Here is a 23,307-nt window from a genome sequence, read left to right as displayed (position 1 = left end):
AATTGAATATCAGTACTGAAGGATGCAGTGAAATATCTACCATAGGTATACACAGAAATAATCTAATAGAAAATCTAGATTAATAATTATAAATAGATTACAATATATTAATTTGATTATTAAAATGAGTTTGACCATATCTAAATCGTATAGAATAGGAGGTTACAAAATTTTATGCAGAAGCTATAAATTATGAAATCATAAGAAATGTAAATAAATGTAAATCTTTCAGCTGTGGCGAGGGGGGCGTTTGCCCAGGTTCGCCTGGTGCACCAGTTGCGGCCCTATTCGGACCGGGAGTCACTGCTCACGGTCATTCATGCCTTCATCACCTCGAGGCTCGACTACTGTAATGCTCTCTACAGGGGGCTACCTTTGAAAAGTGTTCGGAAACTTCAGATCGTGCAGAATGCAGCTGCGAGAGCTATCATGGGCTTTTCTAAATATGCCCATGTCACACCAACACTCCGCAGTCTGCATTGGTTGCCGATCACTTTCCGGTCACAATTCAAAGTGTTGGTTATGACCTATAAAGTCCTTCATGGCACCAGACCAGAATATCTCCGGGACCGCCTTCTGCCGCATGAATCCCAGCGACCAGTTAGGTCCCACAGAGTTGGCCTTCTCCGGGTCCCGTCAACTAAACAATGTCGTTTGGCGGGACCCAGGGGAAGAGCCTTTTCTGTGGCGGCCCCGACCCTTTGGAACCAACTCCCCCCAGATATCAGAGTTGCCCCCACCCTCCTAGCCTTTCGTAAGCTCCTTAAAACCCATCTCTGTCGTCAGGCATGGAGGAATTGACACTTTCCCTCCCCTAGGCTTATAAAATTTATGCATGGTATGCTAGTATGTATGATTGGTTTCTAAATTGGGGTTTTAAATTTTTTTTAAAATTAACTTAAATATTAGATTTGTTTACATTGTATTATTATTGCTGTGAGTCGCCCCGAGTCTGCGGAGAGGGGCGGCATACAAATCTGATTAATAAATAAATAATAAATTAGTAAAAATAACATTTGCAGGATAGTGGGGGCACATTATTAAATTGATCACTGTATAATTCTTTGCCATCAAGAATTGTATTTCCAAACCAAGCTTATTTGCTTTTTCATTTTCATTTTTAATTTTAAAAATTAAGCTTACAATAGCAATAGCACTTATATACCATTAACAGTGCGTTATAGACCTCTCTAAGAAGTTTACAGAATCAGCATATTGTCCCCAACAATTTGGGTCAACCTTGAGTCTGGTGAGATTTGAACTGCCAAATTGCAGTCAGCCTGAAGTCAGCAGAAGTAGCCTACAGTACTGCACTCTAACCACTGTGTTACAACAGTTCAATGTTTTGAGATTTTTTTGTTTACTTGTTTGCTTTTAAATGATTATTCCCTTTTCTCCAATGCTATCGCACAGAATTTTTTTTTAAAAAAACTGATTACAAGAAGAGTGGATTAAAATTCAGAAAGGGGAAATGGCTGAGCATATTTATAATTTGTACATAATCTATTTTCTGTTTTTACATTTTAATCTATTTTCTGTGTGAAATTTGTCCATTCATTCTTTAATGTCATAAGGAACTATTTTTTTAATCAACATTTATTGTGTGGATGTTCTTTCTATTAATAATGTTATTCAATTTTATTCCACCCACTTTATTTTATAAAAAGGATTCCTTTAAGGATTGATTCTTAAACATTTGGCTTCTATGAGGCATTTTTGTTTCAAATCTAAAAACATAAAATAGTAAAGGAAAATATTTGAAATGGCCACAAATCTTCATTTATTTAAAAGATTATAAAAATGATTGCAACCACAAAGAACTATGTGAAATATAAAATGTCTACAAACAATAATAAAAATTTAATGGCAATTCTATGATTTTTCAGGAGTTCTGTACACATTTCAGATTATTTACGGTACTTTAAAACAAACCATACTAATTATATAAATTAGGAACATTTTGGATTTTTCATCATCAAATATACCTTTATGAAATAATAATGAAGCCAGCCCTGATCTATATTAATATATGCTGATTTAGGAGTTGATAATAAACTTATTTTGGCAGCTACTTACGTAAGAGGTCTCTGTGTGGCAATGATGTAATCTGGTCTTCCATTTTTATAAACTAAACGAGCATTTGCTTGAACCCAGGCCCATCTATTTTCCTTGGTAAGAAGTCTAAACACTGTCATACCACTCTCTCCAGTTTTTATCACTAAAAATAAATACAGAAATATTTCAATTAATTTAATTAGATTTAATATTCGTATTTATTAGTATATTTTCATCAAATTTTTAGCAGCTGAGCTAAACTACAACTTAGGTGAAAACAAAATTGAAGATCTTAATTCTCTTAAAATACCCTAATAATTACCTACAAAAGGTCTGGCACTCAATAGATCAACCAATCAATATTGTCCATCATTTAATAGAGGAACAATATTTAAATATTAAAATATACCTTTTACTTGCTGTTCTGTATTGCTGAAACACAGAACTGTTTATTAGAACAAGTGAAACATGATGACAATACTTTCACCAAGGAAAAGGGAAGAGTGTCTCTGATAAATCATTTTCAGTGGAAGTTCAATCAATTACCATGAAATGTTAATTTAAAAATATTTAAGTACAGCAAAATACTGTAATACATTCTATGTTTTTCCTTAATAAAATGCTCTAACTGAAAATGAATCTAGCAGCAGAAAATTCAGAGTGGGATGAGATCAAAACACGTATGGGCATATTAAAATACTGCTTCCTCTAACATAAACTTATGCTTAGTAAAAGGAGATGTATAAAGGAAAGTTGAAAAGAAAAGAAAATGTACATTAGGATATACTTAAAAACTTAGTCTGGCACTTATTTCTCTCCTTATCAAGACTTCATCAATATATATCTCTTACTTCTGACATGGTTCTCAGCACAATAAAGCATATCAGCTGCATGGATAAATTGGTATCCTGTTCCTCTCATGCAAAGTTCTGCCTCAGTGTAACCCAGCACAATTCTTCCCCTGCAAGATATATTTGACACATTTTTTATCAGTCACTCAGAGAAAAAAAATACTAACCACATCAGTCATCAGTATCAGCATTCAAGAGGTCAATTGGAAAGATCAGCTACAAGCAAGAACATTACTACAACTGTTCTTCACAACAGAATGAGTGGAAATGTCAGAGCATCTGTTTAAATAATGGGAAAAAGTGAAACACGGTCTGGCTGTCTGCAGTTACTATCTCAAGATATTAGTCCTTGGACTGTACAGAATCGGCAGGGGCTGTTCTGACCAGGATTTATGACTTTTCCAAACCTTGGGGGAAAAGAAAAAAAATGTTCTGGGGCATATCACCCTCTAAGCAGAGATTAAAGCAACCTTTTTACCGGCTGCCAAAAGCAAAACAGGTTCTTGGGTTGAGAAAGTGTTACACACAATGCTGCCATCTCTTTTAATAATGCTCAAGAGGCAATTCTAAAAGGGAGGGATCTTTCAGAATCCCTAATAAAAGACTTAAGAATATGAATATCACACTTTTATGCTTACATGTTTTTTGGGTATGACAAAAAGGGGAAAATAATGCATATTGTTAACCAGTTGTGATTGATGTCGAAATTATCTGAAAACATTTGCTGGGGAAAAGAAGGATGGATATTAAATAAATAAATAGATAAAACAACAATGTGGGGCAGAAAATCAAATATAACATAATTTAGAGAATTTTGCTAGCAATAGTTATATTAAAAATGACCTATCCAAATGTAGCTGCCTTCCTAAATATATGTCCAATACTTACTCTTTGAAAAATATCTGTGGATTATAATTATTTTTAGCAATTATTAGCAATAATGTTGCTATACATTTGTATACAATTCAGCAAAAATGCACAATAATATTCATTATTTATCCTTTTTTAACTTACTTTGCATCACATCCAATTGGTGTGAAGTCCAGCTTATGTTTGGTCCTGAAAATAAAATTCTTTGTACGAATTTCAAGAATGGAAGGTGGTTGAAGTGGAGTAGCAACTGCGAACAAAGCCAGCTGGGGCGATATAACAGTTCCATCTTTCCCTTTCTTGTTCTGACCATGGAGAAACTTCAATCGCCCTTGAAAATTCATAGCCTTTGGGAGAAATAATAAAGATATAATCATATACTGTAGTTTTTCTCTTCGCAAAAGACAACTACAGTTAAAGAGAAAGTGAAAGAAAAATTTGCAATTTATTTATTGCTGGTAGTTCTGGATTTACAACAACCAATGGGTTCTAAAATCCACTGCTACCAGTTTGCGTTTGCACAGTGTTTCTGCACATGCTCAGACGTGTCCTAGTGGGTGGGCGGAGCCTCCCACTGCCACCAGTTTGCACAACCAGGGAGCAATCCACCGTTTTTTACAACCAGTTGTTTAGTTATCGTTCAAAGTTACAATGTCACTGAAAAAAGTGGCTTATAATTTTTTCCTCACACTTACGAGCATTGTAGTATTCTTATGGTCATGTGATCCAAATCACGGCTCTGGGCAACTGGCAGGTATTAATGACAATTGTACTGTCCCAACTTTATGTGATTATTATTTGTAACCTTTTCAGACAGCGTCAATAGGGGTAGTCACATTCATTTAATAACTGCATGATTTATTTAACTTACATGATTTGCTTAACAACTATAGCAAAAAAGATAGTAAAATGGAGCAAAACCCATTTAACCATGGTATAGTAGTCCTGAAAATATATGGTATAGTAGTGGAAATTTGGGGGTAAATTTTAGGCTAAGTTAAGGACTACCTATTTTAGTATCATAACACTTTGTTATATAAGTAGTCCTCTACTTACAACTATAGTTTAGTGACTATTCAACACTGAAAAAAAGTGACTTATGACCATTTTTCACATTTATAACCTTTACAGCATCTCCGTAATCACATGATACTGGCCTTCCAGAAAGTGGTAAAGATCTGGTTTTTCCGGCAGGTCTGGGGCCATTGATCTGATGGTGGTAACCATCAAGATTCACCATAAATGGTATGCAAGGATTTAATTGTTGTATTTAAATTGTTTTTAAACTGTTTTTAGAGGTGTTGGTATTATTTGGATGTTTTATATTTTGGTTTGTGAGCCACCTAGGTACACTAGGAAGTCAGCAGCATAAAAATTTGGTTGCTTGGCAATTGGTACATATTTATTTCAGTTTCAGTATCCTTTTGTGATGTGATCACCTTTTCGAAGCAAAGTAAAAAAGTGGAATCCAGATTCCCTTAGCAGCTATTAACTTCATAACTGTAATGATTCACTTATCAACTGTGGTAACAAAGGTTATAAAATGGAACAAAACTTTCTTAACAACTGTCTGTTTACCAATGGAAATTTTGGGCTCCGTCGTGGTTGAAAGTTGAGTACCACCTTCCTGATAGTGTAGGTCAAATTAGTAATGCAAAAGGTCAAGGGAATCCTTCTTGCATTCCAGAATACATGTAGAATAATTTATTTTCATTATTTCCTATGCTATTTAGAACTTTATTTTCAGAATTACAGGATTTTAAAAATCTTATTCTAACTTTTCTGTAGATTGCTGTGATAGCTTGTCCTCCCTAGCTCCATTTACTTTTCTGGGAAGGAGGGAAAATTAATTGAACAAGAACTTTTATGAGTCTAATATCTCTCTATAATGGTCCCCCCCCCTTGTTTTTGCAGTAGTGTTAAGGTTTCTGATGGTAGTATGCCACAACTGCAGGTTTCTTATGACACATTAAAATATACTTTATCCAATTTGCAATGTAGTCTTGAGATATAATGACCTACCAAATTAGCTACCTTCAAAGAATGGCATCAATTTTCAGTGACTGATTGTAGTCAACATCATTTTGTTTACTTAATTAGCATATATTATGTATGTTTTGTGGTATAAGTTTTTATAGGATAATATGTGTAGGATAACGAAATGTGGTGAAGAGGCTATAAGACAAAGATTTGCCATAGAGCAGCGCCCCAACCTTTTTTTGGCCATGCCCCACCGAAGCATCTCTAAAATCCCCCCCCCCTCCATGACATATAATTCTTACTGTTCAAAAAGTGAATTCCTACTTGTGCGGAAGAAGCCTAAAAGGCTTTAACCTTGGTTAAACAAGGTTCTAATTACCCTCATTAAAAATAAAATCCCCCCCCTTGTGAGGCGTGGCCCCAAGTTGGGAACCACTATCATAGAGCATTGCCATCATGAGAATTTAAACAATTCACTGAAATCACATAATTATGTACCTACCAAAAATCCAGATGAATTATCCAAGAGACAGCGTAATCTACAAATGAAATTACGCTCCATGAAGGATGAATTCTCTGGGGGAAGCTGGTCAGGGTTGTAATACGTTGCTATTTGTTGAAAGCCATTATCTCCTATAGGAGGGGAAAAAAACTTTTTTTTCTCTTCAAAGAAAATGTGCATTGTAAAACTTGTAATTTAAGGGAGTCTCTCTGCCTTAAACCAGACTTTAAATAGCATGCTAAGAGCACTGCAAAAAGGGATGAAGCAACAAAAAGTGAGTGAAGAACAATTAAGTGAAATATTATTAATTAATTAATAATAATTCCAGAAGCGGTCGTGACTGCTGTCAGCCTTGATAGCTTCAAGGCAGGATTAGGCAGATTCACGGATGCCAAGTGTGGTTATTGAAACGGATGTCCATGTGCCACCTCTATGTTGGTTGAGGCAGGCAGGATTCCCTTGAGTACCATTTGTTGGAGGTCAAGGGAAAGGGAGGGTTTTGCCTTCTCTTTCTGTTCAAGATCTCCAAGGACAATTGGTGGGCCACTGTGTGACACAGAATGCTGGACTCGATAGGCTTTGGCCTGATTCAGCATGGCTCTTCTTATGTCCTCATGTTGTATTTAATTACTTTCATTTTTAGTTACCGTAACTGTGGCATTTTATTTCTGTCACACACATAGCTATAAATAGTGACAACATTTTAGATTTTAGAAAATGAGATTGTTTCATATGGAAGAGATGCATTCTTAGGCTTTCTCTTCTCAGTTTTTCTTTCCTGAAAACTCATGTACGGTAATTTTTTTGTTCATAACACAAAACTTTCATTGTTTTCCCAACATGGCTTTTTCCATTTTTAACATTATTTACTCACTTCTAAACTGATGTATATTTTTAATTGCAATTCTATCCTATCAATTGAAATTCTATCTACCCTAACCTTTTCTCTTTTTCTCTCTCCCCCTACCTACTTACAATTGAAATGAAAAATATAATTTATCTATCTACCTGTCTGTCTGTCTGTCCTGTCTGTCTGTCAGCCTGCCTGCCTATCTATCTATCTCTACCAACCTACCTACAATTGAAATGAAAAAATATAATATATATTTATCATGTATCTATCATGTGTCTGTCTATCTATCTATCTGTCTGTCTGTCTGTCTGTCTGTCTGTCTGTCTGTCTGTCTGTCTGTCTGTCTGTCTAAAACTGAAATGAAAAATATATAATATCTATCTATCTATCTATCTATCTATCTATCTATCTATCTATCTATCTATCTATCTATCTATCTATCTATCTATCTATCTATCTATCTATCTATCTACCATCTATCCATCCCACACAGATAATATGGAAAATCAATTCTAATTTACAATTATTGTCTTGATAAATTAAACGTTTACATTTAATATACCGAAAATATTGGTAGGAGCAAAGTGAACCATATATTTTATAAAGTTGACATGTATGTAAAAATAAGTGGTAATTATTACTTCCATATGCTCCAAATTATACTCTTTGAAGAGATTGCGGTTTTTAAATCTTTCCTTTAAAAACTAATAGATGCATAAAATTAAGGACATCATTGTATAGTTGTACTTCTCTGTTGTAAAGTTGCAAATGCATTAGGAAGTAGCTCTTCAGTTATCAGTACATTTTAAACTGATTATTTTTCATTGAAACATATGTACTTACTTGCAGCTCCTATCAGATCCTTACCTTGAATTATCTGTCCAGAATCTGTGGACTGTATAGGATTAAGAGCCCAGTGAATCTGGCGCTGGAATTCTGGTCTATCTTCTGTGTGAATTAATTCATATACACATTGGTGTATAATGTCAGACTATATCGGAGAAATAATAACAAAAATATTTCAGGCATTTTATTCATCTAATCTAATTACTAGAATGAGAGCCAGAGTTTCTCTCAGTTTAATTAAGAAATAACATAGGGAAATTATTTACATGACTTTACATAAGTTAATTACTCTACAACAATATGACTTGTGAAGAAAGGACATACTAAGCATAGGATAGACTAAACATCTAGAATCTAGAAATGTAGGGTCCTTGGTGCCTTCTGCGGTTGGTTGTTTTTGTATTTGTTTTTGCAGGAGTTTCACTCTCTGCAAGAAAACAACCAATGTCTGTAGCCAAAACAACCAAGCTCAAAGAGCAACAAGGATACCACAGTTCAAGTATGAACTCCAAATATTCTCTTCAATTGATAACCCAAGTATGTGGAACAGGAAGAAGACTGGAGATGGTTTCTTTGGAAGAGATGTGAATATGGAAATGAATCTAGCCCATTCATCTACAGAAGAGGATTACAGGATATAGTTTGGAATCAAAACTTAAATTTGTTTAGTTTAAGAACATATATTTAAGACACCATGTTGCTTTTTTAATAACATTTCTTAATTTTTAAGTCCTCCTATATTCATTTGAATACTTGTTATCTGTGCAAGCAGTAGATCAGGAGTCTGCAACCTTGCCAGACTTGTGGACTTCAACATGTGCTGGCTGAGGAACTCTGGGAGTTGAAGTCCATAAGTCGTAAAGTTGCCAAGGTTGGGGACCCCTGCAGTAAATGACATTAGGAAGAGACATATACTGAGGACAGACCATAGTTTATTATGCTCCGAGAAGTTAACAGCTCTGGGGGGAAAAATATTTGAACAGAGAGAAAAATGGACAGTTTTCTTTAAAATGAGTCCAACAACAAATTCCTGGATTGATTGTACACTGCACTATTTTTTCAGTGAACCAAGGAACTGATGTTTAAAAAGTTGCATTTCACTAAATAACTACATCATAGTAATAATATGAATTATTTTAAAAAAAATCTGTAATTAAAGTGCATACCTGCTGGAAACCCAAATAATCCTGGATTGTAGAAGACACATAAAATATGTGGGCATCTGATGTGACTACTAGCACAAAGCCATTTAGTGCCTGAAGACAATAGCAATATGGATTTTAAAAAAGCATTGGTTTTAAAATGATTTTAAATGATCATGCATGAACAATTTACTAGCAATAGTGTGATATAATAACCTTAACAGCCCTTTGTGAAGGTGCCCAACAAAGCAGAAGAATTATATTTCTAATTTTAGCCTTTTACTTTAAAGTAATAATTTATAAAGCACACTGCTTTTTGTGAATAGTTTTTTAAGGGACCAAGGGGATGAAATAGAAAAAAAATCTGGGGAAAAAACCTTTATGTTTTGGTAGGTATTTTTTTAACACTGGCATAAAATATAAGGGCAAAACCTGATAGGTAACCAGAAGGATTTAAAAAAACCCTGAGGTTTTGGGGTTTTTTAAAAACAAAATCTAAGTTTTAAGGCTATTGACATACAGCGGCCAAATGGTACTAAAGTGAGATTTTTCAATCATAATTTTTGAGAAAAGCAGTGTGCCAATTCATACATAAAAATTAACAGTGGGTGGATTCATACATTGCACAAAATAAGAATCAAGAAAGCACAATGTTCCTTAGTTTGATCTCCTGCAATTTGTTACCAGAAGAATTGCAACAAAACTATTATCCAACATTGTTTAACTGCCAGGCAAAATTTATTTATTTATAAATCATATACTACTACAATCTGGACTGAGAAAGGGAATACTGTCCTGTTAAATCAGTGGAGAAATGAATGATAATTCCCAAATGTACTTCTGCAAAAGGCAACTATTTTTCCCCTTTGAAAACATTTCCGCTTCTCTTGGATAAGAAGTGAAATGTTTTGGAAGAAAAAAAGTAAAGTTCAGTTGTGTTCTGGAAAAGTTCCTTTGGGATAATCATGACCTAGACAATTGAGAATCTCCACAGATGGATGATATATAATTCTTTCTCATATAGCAAATAAATCTGTTAAGAAATTGGTAATTTAGAAATCTATGAAATTGGTGAAGTGATTCCTTTTATTGAAGTAGGAAAACAAAGGAAAGGCAAAAAAAAAAGCAACTACAACACAGGAGAAAACCTACAAGAACAATCCCAAATAATAATAACTGGGCCGACCCAAGGCATTTTGCAATATAAAGTTCCTTTATACACTGCGGTAAGAAATTTCTTTGAAATAGTCACAATAATGATGATAATTACCTGCAGCAAAAGTTCACCTTCTAACATATTCATTCTTCCTCTGCTCTGCACAATGCTGTTGCTGTCTTGCATGCTGTTTCTTTCAGGCTTTGCTGAACTCCTTGACTTCAATGTAACTGTAGGGGAAAAATGAAATATTCAAAAAGTATTATAAGCATTTTATAGAAGTATAATTGAATAAATATACCCAATCAAAATATAATTCTGAAAATAATATTAATAAAATGCATACTTTATCACTGCGTGTAGCCAATATGAAATATAAAGGAAAATAAGCAAATAGATAAATAGTTATGTTAATGTAAAATGCACAGATTGTTAACCTCTCTCTATTCTGGTTTGCCAGCAAAAGGTGGTATACTGAAGCTGGGTGTGCAAGAAATACTAAAGAAACCTTTGCTTGATCCTCCTTTTATTCCACCAGCCAATGGAGAACCAACTGCCCAACACAGCAAATATTGCAATTGGCAGATTGCTTTGCTGATGGACCTAGGCATCCTCCCACTTCTCCATTTTGAAAAAAAGTAAGTTCTTGATGATTGGATATCTAGAAAGGAAGCCAAGCTAATCAAGCAGCGGTCCTTGAAATATTAACTCAGCTATATTTTAAAGAAATGTTATGTCTGTTTCAAAGGCCGTCCTCAATTGTTTTTTCTAAAAGTGCCGGTGAAGCAGCTGTGCATCATCGCTAGGGGCAGCCTTCAAACAGCCTTGCACTTCTTCCAGATAGTGTATCTACTGTGAAGTTTTGAGAAAACTTGATTTGGTAGTATCTTTTGTAAAGCTTATTTTTTCAAATGTCTTGCGTAGCCTTATTGAAATAGATTAAAATTATTCCTTTACTTCACCCAAACAACCCACTTCAAGCTATTACATCTAACCTTTGCAATCAAGTGCAAAATTAAAGGTAACACTACTTATGACTGATCCCAAAGCTAATTTCATATATTTAACCTGTTGGTCACTGTAACATAAAATCGATTTTTTACTAATGATGTTAACTAACAATGCAATTTTGTCAGCTATCTATTATTTATCACTGTAGGATAAGCACAATGATCTTGCAGCATTTTCCAACTTTTCCAGAATGGTATGCAATTTCCAGACAATAAAATTGATTAGAAAATGAATTTTTGAAAGATTAGTTCCAATATGTATTACATTTTACAATAGAATCCATCTTTTAATTATTAAACATGTATAGTTTTATATTTGAATTACAATGGTAGTAAAAAGTAAATTTCAGAACACTTTATTAAACAACTAAAATGGTCCTTTCATGAAATCTGTTCTCAGACTGACCAGATGAAAATAAGTTTGGAGAAAGAGAAACTATTGTGGGTGACATTGAACTTTTTCTTAATTATCAGGATGTACAAAACCTTCATCCTGTAATATCATAGTTGGATGCTAAATTTCCCAACAATTGACATCCTTGAGTATCTAGATTATAAGGACATGATGACCCGATAGCTTATAGCAATAAAAATACCAAAAAAGATATATGAAACCCCACACTAAACATAACAGAAACAGACCAGAGATGTGTTTATACTTCAACTGAACAGAAAAATAAAAGCTTATACATGTAATCTCTGATTTTATGATGGGACCAGAATTTCCATTGCTAAGCAACAGTTATTGAGTTGTATTCAATTTCATAAACTTTTTTTTTGCCATGTTGTTAAGAAAATAACTGAAGTTATTAAATGAACCATTCAGCTGTTAAGCAAATCTGGCTTTTCCCACTGACTTTGCTTGTCAGAAGCATGGTTGGAAAAGTAGTAAATGGTGGATGACATGACCATGGGGATGATGTGACAATCCTAAGTGTAAGTCAGTGCCATTTTAATTTCAAATGGTCGCAAAATGAATGGCTGTAATGTGAAGACTACTTGGACCAGCTTGCCAACCTTACCTAAGGAGTAAAGCAATGTACTGCTTTTTAAATGATGATTTAAATGATTTAACTGCTTTTTAAATGATGGGAGAACAGGAGCAATGTTCTCTCTAACGTGCTCAGCATTAGGGCACAGACAAAAACCAAGCTCAACGTAAAGTTTTCCACGCCAGCGCGATGGATCCGGTGGCCCGTGGGCTCTCAGCCCCACCCGGCTTCTCCGGCTGTCATTGTGCGCCGCTTCTCCGGGCTGCCTTGACGTCAGCGGGCCCCTATGCTGGGGGGGGGGGGCGGCCGCGTGCAAGCCCTTTGCCTCCACTGCCTCCTCTTCCACTGCCCACTGCCTGAGCCCGTTTACAAGGGGCTGGTGGAAGATCCGATGTCACTTTTGCTCTTTTTTTTGCCTACCTTTAGCAAAAGTGACATCGGGTCTTCCACCAGCCCCTTGTAAATGGGCTCAGGCAGCGGGGCGGTGGAAGAGGAGGCGATGGAGGCAAGGGGCTTGCAAGTGCCCCCCATGGCACAAGGCGAGCACGGCAGTCAGGGCAGCAGGGCCCCCCTGACGTCAAGCCCTGCGACGGCCAGCAGAGCTGGCCGCCCAGGGAATCGACACGCTTTTCAAACACGTGCTTTTCAAACACGCCGCTTCCCTGGGAAGCCAGCTTTGCTCGCCGCCACCGGGTTTAATGTCAGGGGCACCCTGCTGACAGCAACCACCCAACCATTGTGCTTTCTTTGTGCAGGGGGGGGGCTTGGGCCGTCCCCAGGAACAGCGCTTTTCGCTGTGAAGGAGTCTCAAAAGCCTCCTGAGGGTGTTTAAAGCAGGACCTGGAAGATTGCGCCCCCCCCCACGCATTTTGAAATGGGGAATCCAGCAGTCAAAAGAGACTCGAGCTGTTCATTGTGAGGGCTGAAACAATGGGAGTTGTGAAACTTCGGAGAGGGGGGTAGGGGTTGGAGAGGGAGAGCGAAGCTTCGGAGAGGGAGGTTGAAAAGGCAGGAGGGGCTGGAGCCGAGTGCCTGGCAGCACGTCTCTTTCCCACCCTGTTTCCCTCCAATCCGGCCGGGTCCCCCCCTTTTGGAGCCAATGGAATCTGCTCCGGGATGATACTTCCTTTATTTCTTTATTGGCCAAGTGTGATTGGACACTCAAGGGAGGAGAGAGAAACAAATGAGAGAGTGTAGGGGGGGAGAGAGGGAGAGGACACAGGAATGAGAGAGACCTGGAAGGAGAGAATGAGAGAGAGGGAAAATAGAGAAAAAGAAAGAAAAGGGAAAGAGAGGGAGAGAAAGAGAGAAGTGGAGAGGAAGGAAGGAAGGAAGGAAAGAAGGAAGGAAGAAATGGAGGAAGGAAGGAGGAAGAATGGAATGAAAGGCGGAAAAGAGGGGAGAAGGACTTTTGGGGGGGTGTAATTTTTTTTATTTTTCTCTTAACATACATTCAAACAATACAGTGTACCATTTAATTTTCCATGAATAAAATGCAGTATTTTCTTAGTAACTAATATTAATCATTCCAAAAGTTGCAAAAGTTTTTTCCCTAATTTTGTCATCCAGTTACATACATTTTCTTTTAGTTAAATTCCCTCCTTAATGTTTCTTCAAAAAGTACACCAATTATATTTCTAACTTATTAACTATTATGCCAAAGTGCTAAATTCAATTCCATTTATGCATTAATCCAAATCAGTATCACCTACTGCATATCTTATTATAATCAATACTTCTAACTTTATTAAAACAGATCAGCAATTCCTAAATTCATACATCTAAATAGAAAAAAAATAATTAAAGTTAAAAAAAGAGCAAGCAAAACAATACTCCAAGCTTAATCAACCCTTCTCAAACTCCAATGTCTTTAATCTGAGCAGAACTTTGTACCAAACCTTTTTCTTTTTTATTTTTTGTATCCCCTTTTAATCCCCTTTTCCATTTTATTCTTTCTATTCTTCCTTCTAGGAGGAAAGGATTTTGTTAGAAAAATAAAGGGGTTATTGGATCAAACTTTGGACATTTGACAAGTTAGTTATGATAGTGGCCATGTCCCAGGGACAGGGTTATGTGAACATCTTTTGGGATCTTCTGACAAGCAGCTGCAGGGATTTATTTAATGACTGTGGCAAGAAAGGTGGTAAAGTGAGGCAGAACTCACTTAATAACTATCTTACTCAGGAGATAGAAACATTGGCCTTCATTGGGGTCAGAACAGAAGTCGAGGATTATCTGTCTGACCAGTGTATTCTTTTAGAAGCAGATCAGCAGATCAGGAGTCCATTTTGAAACTGCACAGAAAACATCTAGGGGGGAAGGCAGGTTGTCCTCGACTTACAATGGTTCATTTACTGACCGTTCAAAGTCACAATGGCCCTGAAAAAAATTACTTATGCCCCTTTTTCACACTTAGGACCTTCGCAGCAGCTCGATGATTGCAGGATCAAAACTTGGCTGCTGTTTCATTTTTATGACCGTTGCTGTGTGTCCTGAGGTCATGTGACCCCCTTTTGTTTTTAACCGATCCACGCCCAGGCATGGAAATGTGCTGCTCAGACATTATACTTTTCTGCTCACACCGAAAAAAAATTAGAGGGAACACTGGACAGGAGCAATATGAACTTCTGGAAGGTTGCTGCGAAGACTTTATTTTTACTAACAAATTACAGATCAAACCTGTCAATGTCCTTATTGCTCCATTTCTTTTCAGAAGCAGATTGAGGACTGACCTTCATTCTCGTTTAAGAAGCAACAGTATGTATCTTTGCACAGAGAATTCTAAAAATATGAAACCGAAAGATAGATGAGGAAGAAAAGCCTTGGTGGTGCAGTGGTTAGAGTGCGGTACTGCAAGCTATTTCTGCCGATCACCAGCTGCCAGAAGTTTGGCAGATCAAATCTCAGTAGGCTCAAGGTTGACTCAGCCTTCCATCCTTCCAAGGTCGGTAAAATGAGGACCCAGATTGTTTGGGGCAATATGCTTACTCTCTGTAAACCGCTTAGAGTGGGATGTAAAGCACTGTGAAGCGGTATATAAGTCTAAATGCTATTGCTAAGGCTATAGATTGATAATTAATATCAAACTGACTTAGTTATAAAGATAGAAAGTCATGATTGGCCTGACAGCAAGTAGATGAACTGGGCTTAGCCCTAGTGGATCAGCTTCCAAATATTTTTGCACAACCCAATTTCTTCTCCATTCTGCCCAATTTGATCCAATCTGCATCTAATTTTAACTACCACCTAACTTAAGCCGACTGGCCTGTGTTAAAGTCTTAATAATGCTGACAAACACCTAAGCAATAGCATTTTAAGAAAAATATTCTCTTTACTCTTAAAATATACTGCTCAAAGAAATAAAGGGGACACTCAAATAACACATCCTAGATCTGAATGAATGAAATATTCTCACTGAATACTTGGAGTTATATTCTGTTGTTTCTGTTCCCTTTATTTTTTGAGCAGTGTATATCTGGCTTTATTTTAATGAGTTTTAGATCAATATGAAAAACATTTGATTGAATGACTGTAATCTTCTAACATACAGATAAAAATTGGATCATAGAAAAAATACAACATTGTTATAATTGTTAAGTGGAATTCAAATAGAAATGAACATCTCCTCCATCCCATCATGCTACTGCATAACTACATTCTCTCTCTTTGTAATAATTACACTATCTTTAATAATTTTGTTACAATTAAATAACCTTTAAATATTTTTTATGATTAAATAAGCATTTATGATTATTATAATTAAATAAGCATCATAATTTTGTTATGTTAAATAGGTATATTTTGTATTAAAATTGAAGTTCTCTGATTGTTTTACAAAAGTATTTATCTTTTTAAAATCATATTAGTGGTCTGCAGGACTTAAAGTATTACCTTGGTTGTCCCTGAGGTCCAAAAGGTTGGGTACCCCTGCTCTAACAGATATACAGCAATAAGTAAAGAAATGACCATTTAGTTCTGCCTAACTACATTCTCAATCACCTTCCTCCATAAGGGAAGGTTAGATGCTGGGCAAAGAAAGTCCAATATGGTGAGATCCAGAAATAATTTGAGGAGTGGGTGAACCAATGGAGGAACAAATTTCATACTGAAGGACAAATTCATCATTGACAGGACCTACTCACAAAACACCTTCTGGGAAGTTATTAGCCAGGAGAGCATAGAGTCAAAAAGCATGTGACTGACCTACATGCCTAATGATCCTGTCCATGTCTTCAGGTTCAACATTTTCAAACTAATACTATTTTAAATAGCAAGAATCTGCTTTGGGCATCTATCTTAAGACCTGCAGTAAGGTCAACATTCAATAGAGAGCAGATTTGAGTGATTTAGTCTGAGAAATGATTAGCTAACAGTTCTGCATGGCCTTGCAGGAAAATTTCTCAATGCCCCAACCTCATCAAGAGGGGACACCTTACCTGTTAAGGAGTGTGCAGAACCCTTGAGTTATCAAGGGCATGCACAAAGGAAATATGGGATTCTAGCAGATATCCAGGAGATAAGAGTAATTATTCAATCATACAAGACAGATATATTAAAGTATATAAAATAGTATTTGCTTTTAGAAGTAGCACAATCAGGTTCAACAGTCAATATCTCAATACTAGTATTACAAGCCTGTCTTTGTCTTACATATCAGAGATACAATTATCTGGGCCCTCAACAGTCAGGATTCAGGCTACAGCCCGGAAACTGCTCTGGTTGCACTGACAGATGATCTCTGGTGAGCCCGGGATGCTGCTGCTTCTTGACCTCTTAGCAGCTTTTAATACCATCAACCATGTTACCCATCTGCACCATCTGGAAGAGTTAGGAGTGGGAGGCACCGTTTTACGGTGGTTCACCTCCTACCTCTCCGGTCGGTTGCAGTCGGTGTTAGCAGGGGGTCAGAGGTGCACCAGTTACGACCCTATTTGGGCAGGAGTCTCTACTCACATGCCCTTATCACCTTAAGGTTTGACTACTGCAATGCTCTCTACATGGCACTATCTTTGAAGAGTGTTCAGAAACTGCAAATTGTGCAAAATGCAGCTGCACTAGCGGTCTTAGGTCTCCCAAGTCATGTCCATGTTTTTCTAGCACTCCATGGACTGCATTGGCTGCCGATTGGTTTCTGTATGCAATTCAAAGTGTTGTTTATGACCTATAAAGCCCTACATGGCATTGGAACGGATTAATTGACATCAGTCACAATGAATCAGCAGAAAGAACAGAGAGAGCAGCTTTCTGGCTCTTTCTTATGGCAATATGCAACCCTACCTCTTAAAGCTATAGAACTTCAATACAAACAAACATTCGTTGTTAACTTGTTTATATATTGCCAACTCAACAGTCTTATAAATAGTACTAACATTAGCCTAACTAGACTACAGGATAGCTATTGTGGATAGAATAACAGTGAGAACTTACCAAATTTGCAAGATACCAAGCTGGCAGGAATAGACAACCCTCCAGAAGATAGGTTCAACTTATAGAACCCTCTTGACACACTTGAACCCTGGGCCCTACCTACCAACATGAAACCCAATGGTGAGAAAAGTAAGGTTCTATGTTTAGGCAAGAAAAATCAAATGTACAGGTATAGAATAGGGACACCTAGATCAATCTGAGAGGGATCTTGGCATCCTAGTGGTCAATCATATGCTTCAGGTGCCCAAAAAACTAACACAGCCGTAGACTTTATTAACAGAGGAATAAAACTGAGAACATTTGAAGTGTTAGTACTACTACTTTGATACTTACTAAAATGCCTTGATAAGACCACGCTTGGAATACTGTATCCAGTTTTTGTCACCACAATATAAAAAAGATGTTAATACTCTAAAAACAGTACAGAGGAAGACCAACAAAACGATCAGGGTACTGGAGGCTAAAACTTACGAAGGATGGTTGCAAGAATAGGGTTATCTAGGTTAATGAAAAGGAGGATTTGGAATGACAAGATAGTGTTCCAATATTTAAGAGGTTGCCACAAAAAAGAGGGGTCGATCTTGGACAAAGCACCCAAAATAGGATACCAAGCCTTAGATGGAAAATAATCAAGGAGAGAAACAACACAGAATTAAGGGGAAATTTCAAGACAGAACAATCAATGGAACTACAGTATTTGCATTTAGAAGTTGTGGATTCTCCCACACTGGACGTTTGTAAGAGGTTGAGCAACCATATGCCTGAGATGGTACAGGATCTTCTGTTTGAGCAGGGAATTGGACTAAATGATCTCTAAGGTCCCTTCCAACTCTGCTATTCTGTTAAAATACCGTATTTTTCAGAGTATAAGATGCACCTTTATCTTTCCTAAAAGAGAATGAAAATTTAGGTGCATCTTATACACTTTGAATGTTGCTTTTTTGAAGCTTTTTTTCCCAGCCCAAACTAGGTGCTAATGATCTTCCCAGCTTTCTATTCCCTCCAAAAAGCAGTGCTTTACAGTACTAACGCAGTGCTAACAATCTTGTTGGCTTGTTGCATTTTTTTTATTCCTACTTCCTCCAAAGCATTTTTTCCTGCCCTAAATCTTTGCAGGCTTACTTTCATTCCTATTTCCTCTGAAAAAGGCTTTTTCAGCCCTAATTAGGGAATAAAATAATGTGCTGAAGCTGAACAAACTAAGGACACCCCCCCAATTTCCCTCCCCTAAAAGTAAGGTGCATCTTATATTCCAAAAAATACAGCATTGTTCTTTGCTGTCTTTAGTCAGAAGGAAGGCTTGATAATAGCAGCTCTAACCCATGTTCACTTCATCCTCATTCAATGAAGTTCTCCTTTGAGTCTTAATTCTTCCTCACTTCTATAACATGACATTGATTATATAAATAATGCTACCAAATGATATGAAACTGTGTAACACTGAACAATTTTGTAGTATACTGTACGTTTACTTAACATAAAAAAGAAATCACAACAATTCTAAAATGCATTTTATAAAATAACTACTTTACATTAGTGAAACTTAAATATATTCCTTCTAAAAGGAAGGTCATGTGTAAAATTCTTTTTGAATGCAAAATGTACACCTGAAAAGGATTTCTGTTTAAAGGGTAAAATTAGTGGAACTCTGTGTATGGTTCACTAGTTCAACAACTTCTAGTTCTGGAATGCTTAATAAAAGCTGCCCTGAGCCCGTGAGCAGAAGGACGGTCTATTAATTAATTAATTAATTCGTTCATTGATTGGTTGATTGATTAAATAAATAAATAAATAAATAAATAAATAAATTACAACTAGTTTCATAAGAGCACACTAGTTATAACATATATAACTAGTGTCATAAAAGCATATTTATTTTTATTTATTTATTTTGTCCAAAACACCATAATACACAATGAAGGTTATAGAGGATACACTCGAAGTAAAATATATCAAAGAAAGAAGAGAAAATATAGCAATAAAATATGTCAATGAGAGAATAGAAGAAAAGATAGATGGCTAGAGGAGAAGATATATGAGATATAGGAGAGACAATAGGACAGGGGACGGAAGGCATGCTAGTATGCTTATGCACGCCCCTTACTGACCTCTCAGGAATACTTAGGCATACTAGTTATATATGATGCTGCATCATAATCCACATTATTCAGGCAGAATTGTTTCTTCTTTTTTATAGCAATTTTTTCAGAATATTTCTGTATTTTTAAATACTTTAGAAAAATATTTCTTAACTCAGACATCTCCTCAATGAATAAAAAGTGACTACATGGAGAAGTTACCATATTTTTCAAAGTATAAGACGCACCTAGATTTTAGAGGAGGAAAACAAGGAAAAAATATTCTAAACCAAATGGTGTAGTAATATATATTTAATAAAATACCTGTGTAGCAGAATACTTTTACAACCATGTACGTTATTTTACAACCATGTACACTTTCTTTACAACCATGCACACTTTTTACCAACTTAAAACTTGACAGCTTTAAGACTTGTGGACTTCAACTCCCAGAATCCCTCCTCCAGTCATACTAATTCAGGAACGGGGGATGAAATCCACAAATATTAAACCTGCCAAGTATGAAGACCCTTGCACCCCAAATATTAACCCAAGGGTCTTCAAAATCGACAGCTTTAAGACTAGTGGACTCCAATTCCTAGAATTCTTCCTCTAGATGGGGTAATTAGAAGGCAAAAACACTCCCGTTTTTGGAAAAAAACTTGCCTGTTTTTTGCCAGGGTTTTTTTTTTTTTTTTTTTTTGCAGAAATGGGGCATGCAGAAGATTTGGGAAGCCTGCAGAGTGCTCCTAGGGGGTGGGAGAAGTCAAAAATGTACCAATTTTTGCAAAAAGCGGACCATATTTTGCCCATTTTTTTTTTGCAAAAACTGGTGTTTTTGCCTTCCCCTACCCGTTAGGAGTGCTCTGCTTCCCCAACTCCTTCACACCACATTTTTGTAAAAACAGGCCAATTTTTCACAAAAATGGGGTGCATGGGTGGGGGTTTGGGAGGCCAAAAATGGCTTTATTTGGTGTGTAAGACGCACTGACATTTCTACCCTCTTTTGGGGGGCAAAAAGGTACGTTTTATACTCTGAAAAATATGGTACTCCAAAACTCAGTAGGCTCATCTCTTCATAAGAGGAGAAGAATGTTGGGTTTCGTTCTGCTTGAGTACAACTCATTCTGTTGGAATTACATTTTAAAAGTACAGTATTTAGAAGATGCAATTGGTATAAAATGCAACAGCTGTCTGTAGATAGGTGCAAAATGCAGATTATCTTGTCCTGTAGATTGGTGCAAAATGCAGATATTATCTGTATTTGATATTAAATAATCTACACTGATCACTAACTGATTATGAGGCACATATTGTACACTCAATCAGGAGTTCTTAATTATAAAGCAAAATAAAACCAAGAGTTATTTATTTATTAGGGGCTGCACAAGTCCATATGGCTCTATAAATAAATTCTCTTCTATAGAGTCTTTTCATGCTACTTATGTCTTATTAGTTCTACTTCTACTACATACGTTTAACAGAAGAACAGAGTTGGAAGCAATCTTGAAAGTCTTCCAGTTGAATTTCTTTCTGCCTTTAACATTATCTTATACTACATTGTGCTGATTCTTTTTAAAAAATCCTAGAATTAATCACCACAGAGTGTTTTTTTCGTAAGATTTCCAAAGTGCTTTACATTGTCTGCTTCCTAGGGCTGAGAAAGGGAGTCTGGCCAAATATCATTCAGATGGCTTTGTCCCAAAGGTACGACTAGAACTCATGGTGCCCCAATTTCTAACCTATTGTCTTAACCACTAACCTAAACTGACCCTCATGTTGAATTAGTTTATGTAATTTTATATTCTATATGAAACTTTGCAGATGTATGTATATGTGTACATACTCACCCATGTGTACACACTTTGTCTTATTTTTATTTTAGTTCTATTTTTCTATTACTTCCTATATGAACTCTATGATCCCTATCTCCCACATTCTTATGACAACACCTAGCAGATGGTGCTTCTTATTTCTTTCTCATGCACAATTTTGTCTGTAGCAAGAGGAGTACTAAGAGAAAACGATGGGGTTATAAAAATTCTGGTAACTATTTTCCAATTTCCAACAATTATATTCCTAGCATTCATTACATAGGATTCTTCCTCATTCCCCTTATATTATAGGGTTGGGGAACTATGGCCCTTCCTGGGTCAGAAATTCCAAGTCATAAAGGGCCATAGATCTCCACCTCAGCCTTATAATCACCTTTCTGGAAATTATTTATTTATTTATTTATTTATTTATTGGATTTGTATGCCGCCCTTCTCCGGAGACTCGGAACGGCTAACAGCAACAATAAAACAGTGTACAATAGTAATCTAATACTAAAAATGATTAAAAACCCATTAATATAAAAACCAAACATACATACATACATACATACCATGCATAGAATTGTAAAGGCCTAGGGGGAAAGAGGATCTCAATTCCCCCATGCCTGATAGCAGAGGTGGGTTTTAAGTAGCTTACAAAAGGCAAGGAGGGGGGGGCAATTCTAATCTGTGGGGGGAGTTGGTTCCAGAGGGCCGGGGCCGCCACAGAGAAGGCTCTTCCCCTGGGTCCCGCCAAGTCACATTGTTTAGTTGACGGGACCCGGAGAAGATCCACTCTGTGGGACCTAACTGGTCGCTGGGATTCGTGCAGCAGAAGGCAGTCCCTGAGATAATCTGGTCCGGTGCCATGAAGGGCTTTATAGGTCATAACCAACACTTTGAATTGTGATTGGAAACTGATCGGCAACCAATGCATACTGTGGAGTGTTGGTGTAACATGGGCATATTTGGGAAAGCCCATGATTGCTCAAATTAGCAGGTCTTTTCAACAACATCAAAGGAGCTTCTAAAAAGCTATCCAATATACAGTGTCCTGAATCAATACTCATGATTCTGGAACCATGACATCAACCTTCTCTCTGAAGTCTGGAAGACAGAGCAGCATTTCTGAGAGAACTGAAACAGCCGGGTATGTAGCAGCAGCTAACTTCAGCCGTGTTTATTTAATGTTATCTGACAAATGTTGCAAACAAAAATTATTAGCATGTCTGAAAAAAATAGATTAAAAGGGGATAATCAGCTGGTAAGAAATGTTTTTATAGAATTGGTAGTAAAAACAATGTGGGCTGTTTTTTCTATAATACCATATCAAAGGAGCAATGCTGCTTCTCATAAGGAGCTTTCCTTTAGTTTCTTTCCAAAACTAGAGTGAGGAGAATATTAAATTGAACTAAACTTGAAGTTGTCCTAAGTGTTGTAACTGTGATGTGAAATAAATAAGAGGCTGGAATAGAAGCAGAAATTTGATTTGAAAATTCCCACTGCAACATCGCCAAAAAGGCTTCAAGAATTGTTAACCTAATCTCACATAGCTTCTTCTCCCATAATATCACACTACTAACCACAGCACACAAAACTTTGCCAGACCAGTCCTTGAATACAGCTCATCTGTCTGGAACTCACACTGTATATCGGACATAAATATATTAGAAAACATGCAGAGATACTTTACGAGAAGAGCCCTCCACCCATCTACCCGCAACAGTATAC

The 23,307-nt window shown here is 36.6% G+C and overlaps 1 protein-coding gene across 2 annotated transcripts in view; it reads right to left on the bottom strand.

Moving 5' to 3' along the window:
- AHR (aryl hydrocarbon receptor) overlaps window positions 1-23,307 on the bottom strand; it is an 83,412-nt gene that overhangs the window by 5,727 nt on the left and 54,378 nt on the right. For both annotated transcript variants that reach the window (XM_070726523.1, XM_070726524.1), the window contains 7 exons: window positions 10,370-10,485; window positions 9,124-9,213; window positions 7,979-8,102; window positions 6,259-6,389; window positions 3,921-4,123; window positions 2,907-3,016; window positions 2,077-2,218 (listed from right to left, as the gene is read on the bottom strand). In XM_070726523.1, coding sequence (XP_070582624.1) covers window positions 2,077-2,218; window positions 2,907-3,016; window positions 3,921-4,123; window positions 6,259-6,389; window positions 7,979-8,102; window positions 9,124-9,213; window positions 10,370-10,485 — 916 coding nt within the window. The remainder of the gene's footprint in view (window positions 1-2,076; window positions 2,219-2,906; window positions 3,017-3,920; window positions 4,124-6,258; window positions 6,390-7,978; window positions 8,103-9,123; window positions 9,214-10,369; window positions 10,486-23,307) is intronic.

This window comes from Erythrolamprus reginae, chromosome Z (assembly GCF_031021105.1).
Source record: "Erythrolamprus reginae isolate rEryReg1 chromosome Z, rEryReg1.hap1, whole genome shotgun sequence".
Classification (NCBI taxonomy): Eukaryota; Metazoa; Chordata; class Lepidosauria; order Squamata; family Dipsadidae; genus Erythrolamprus; species Erythrolamprus reginae.
The sequence above is the reverse complement of the archived record's forward strand: the minus strand, read 5'-3'. Positions and strand labels throughout refer to the sequence as shown.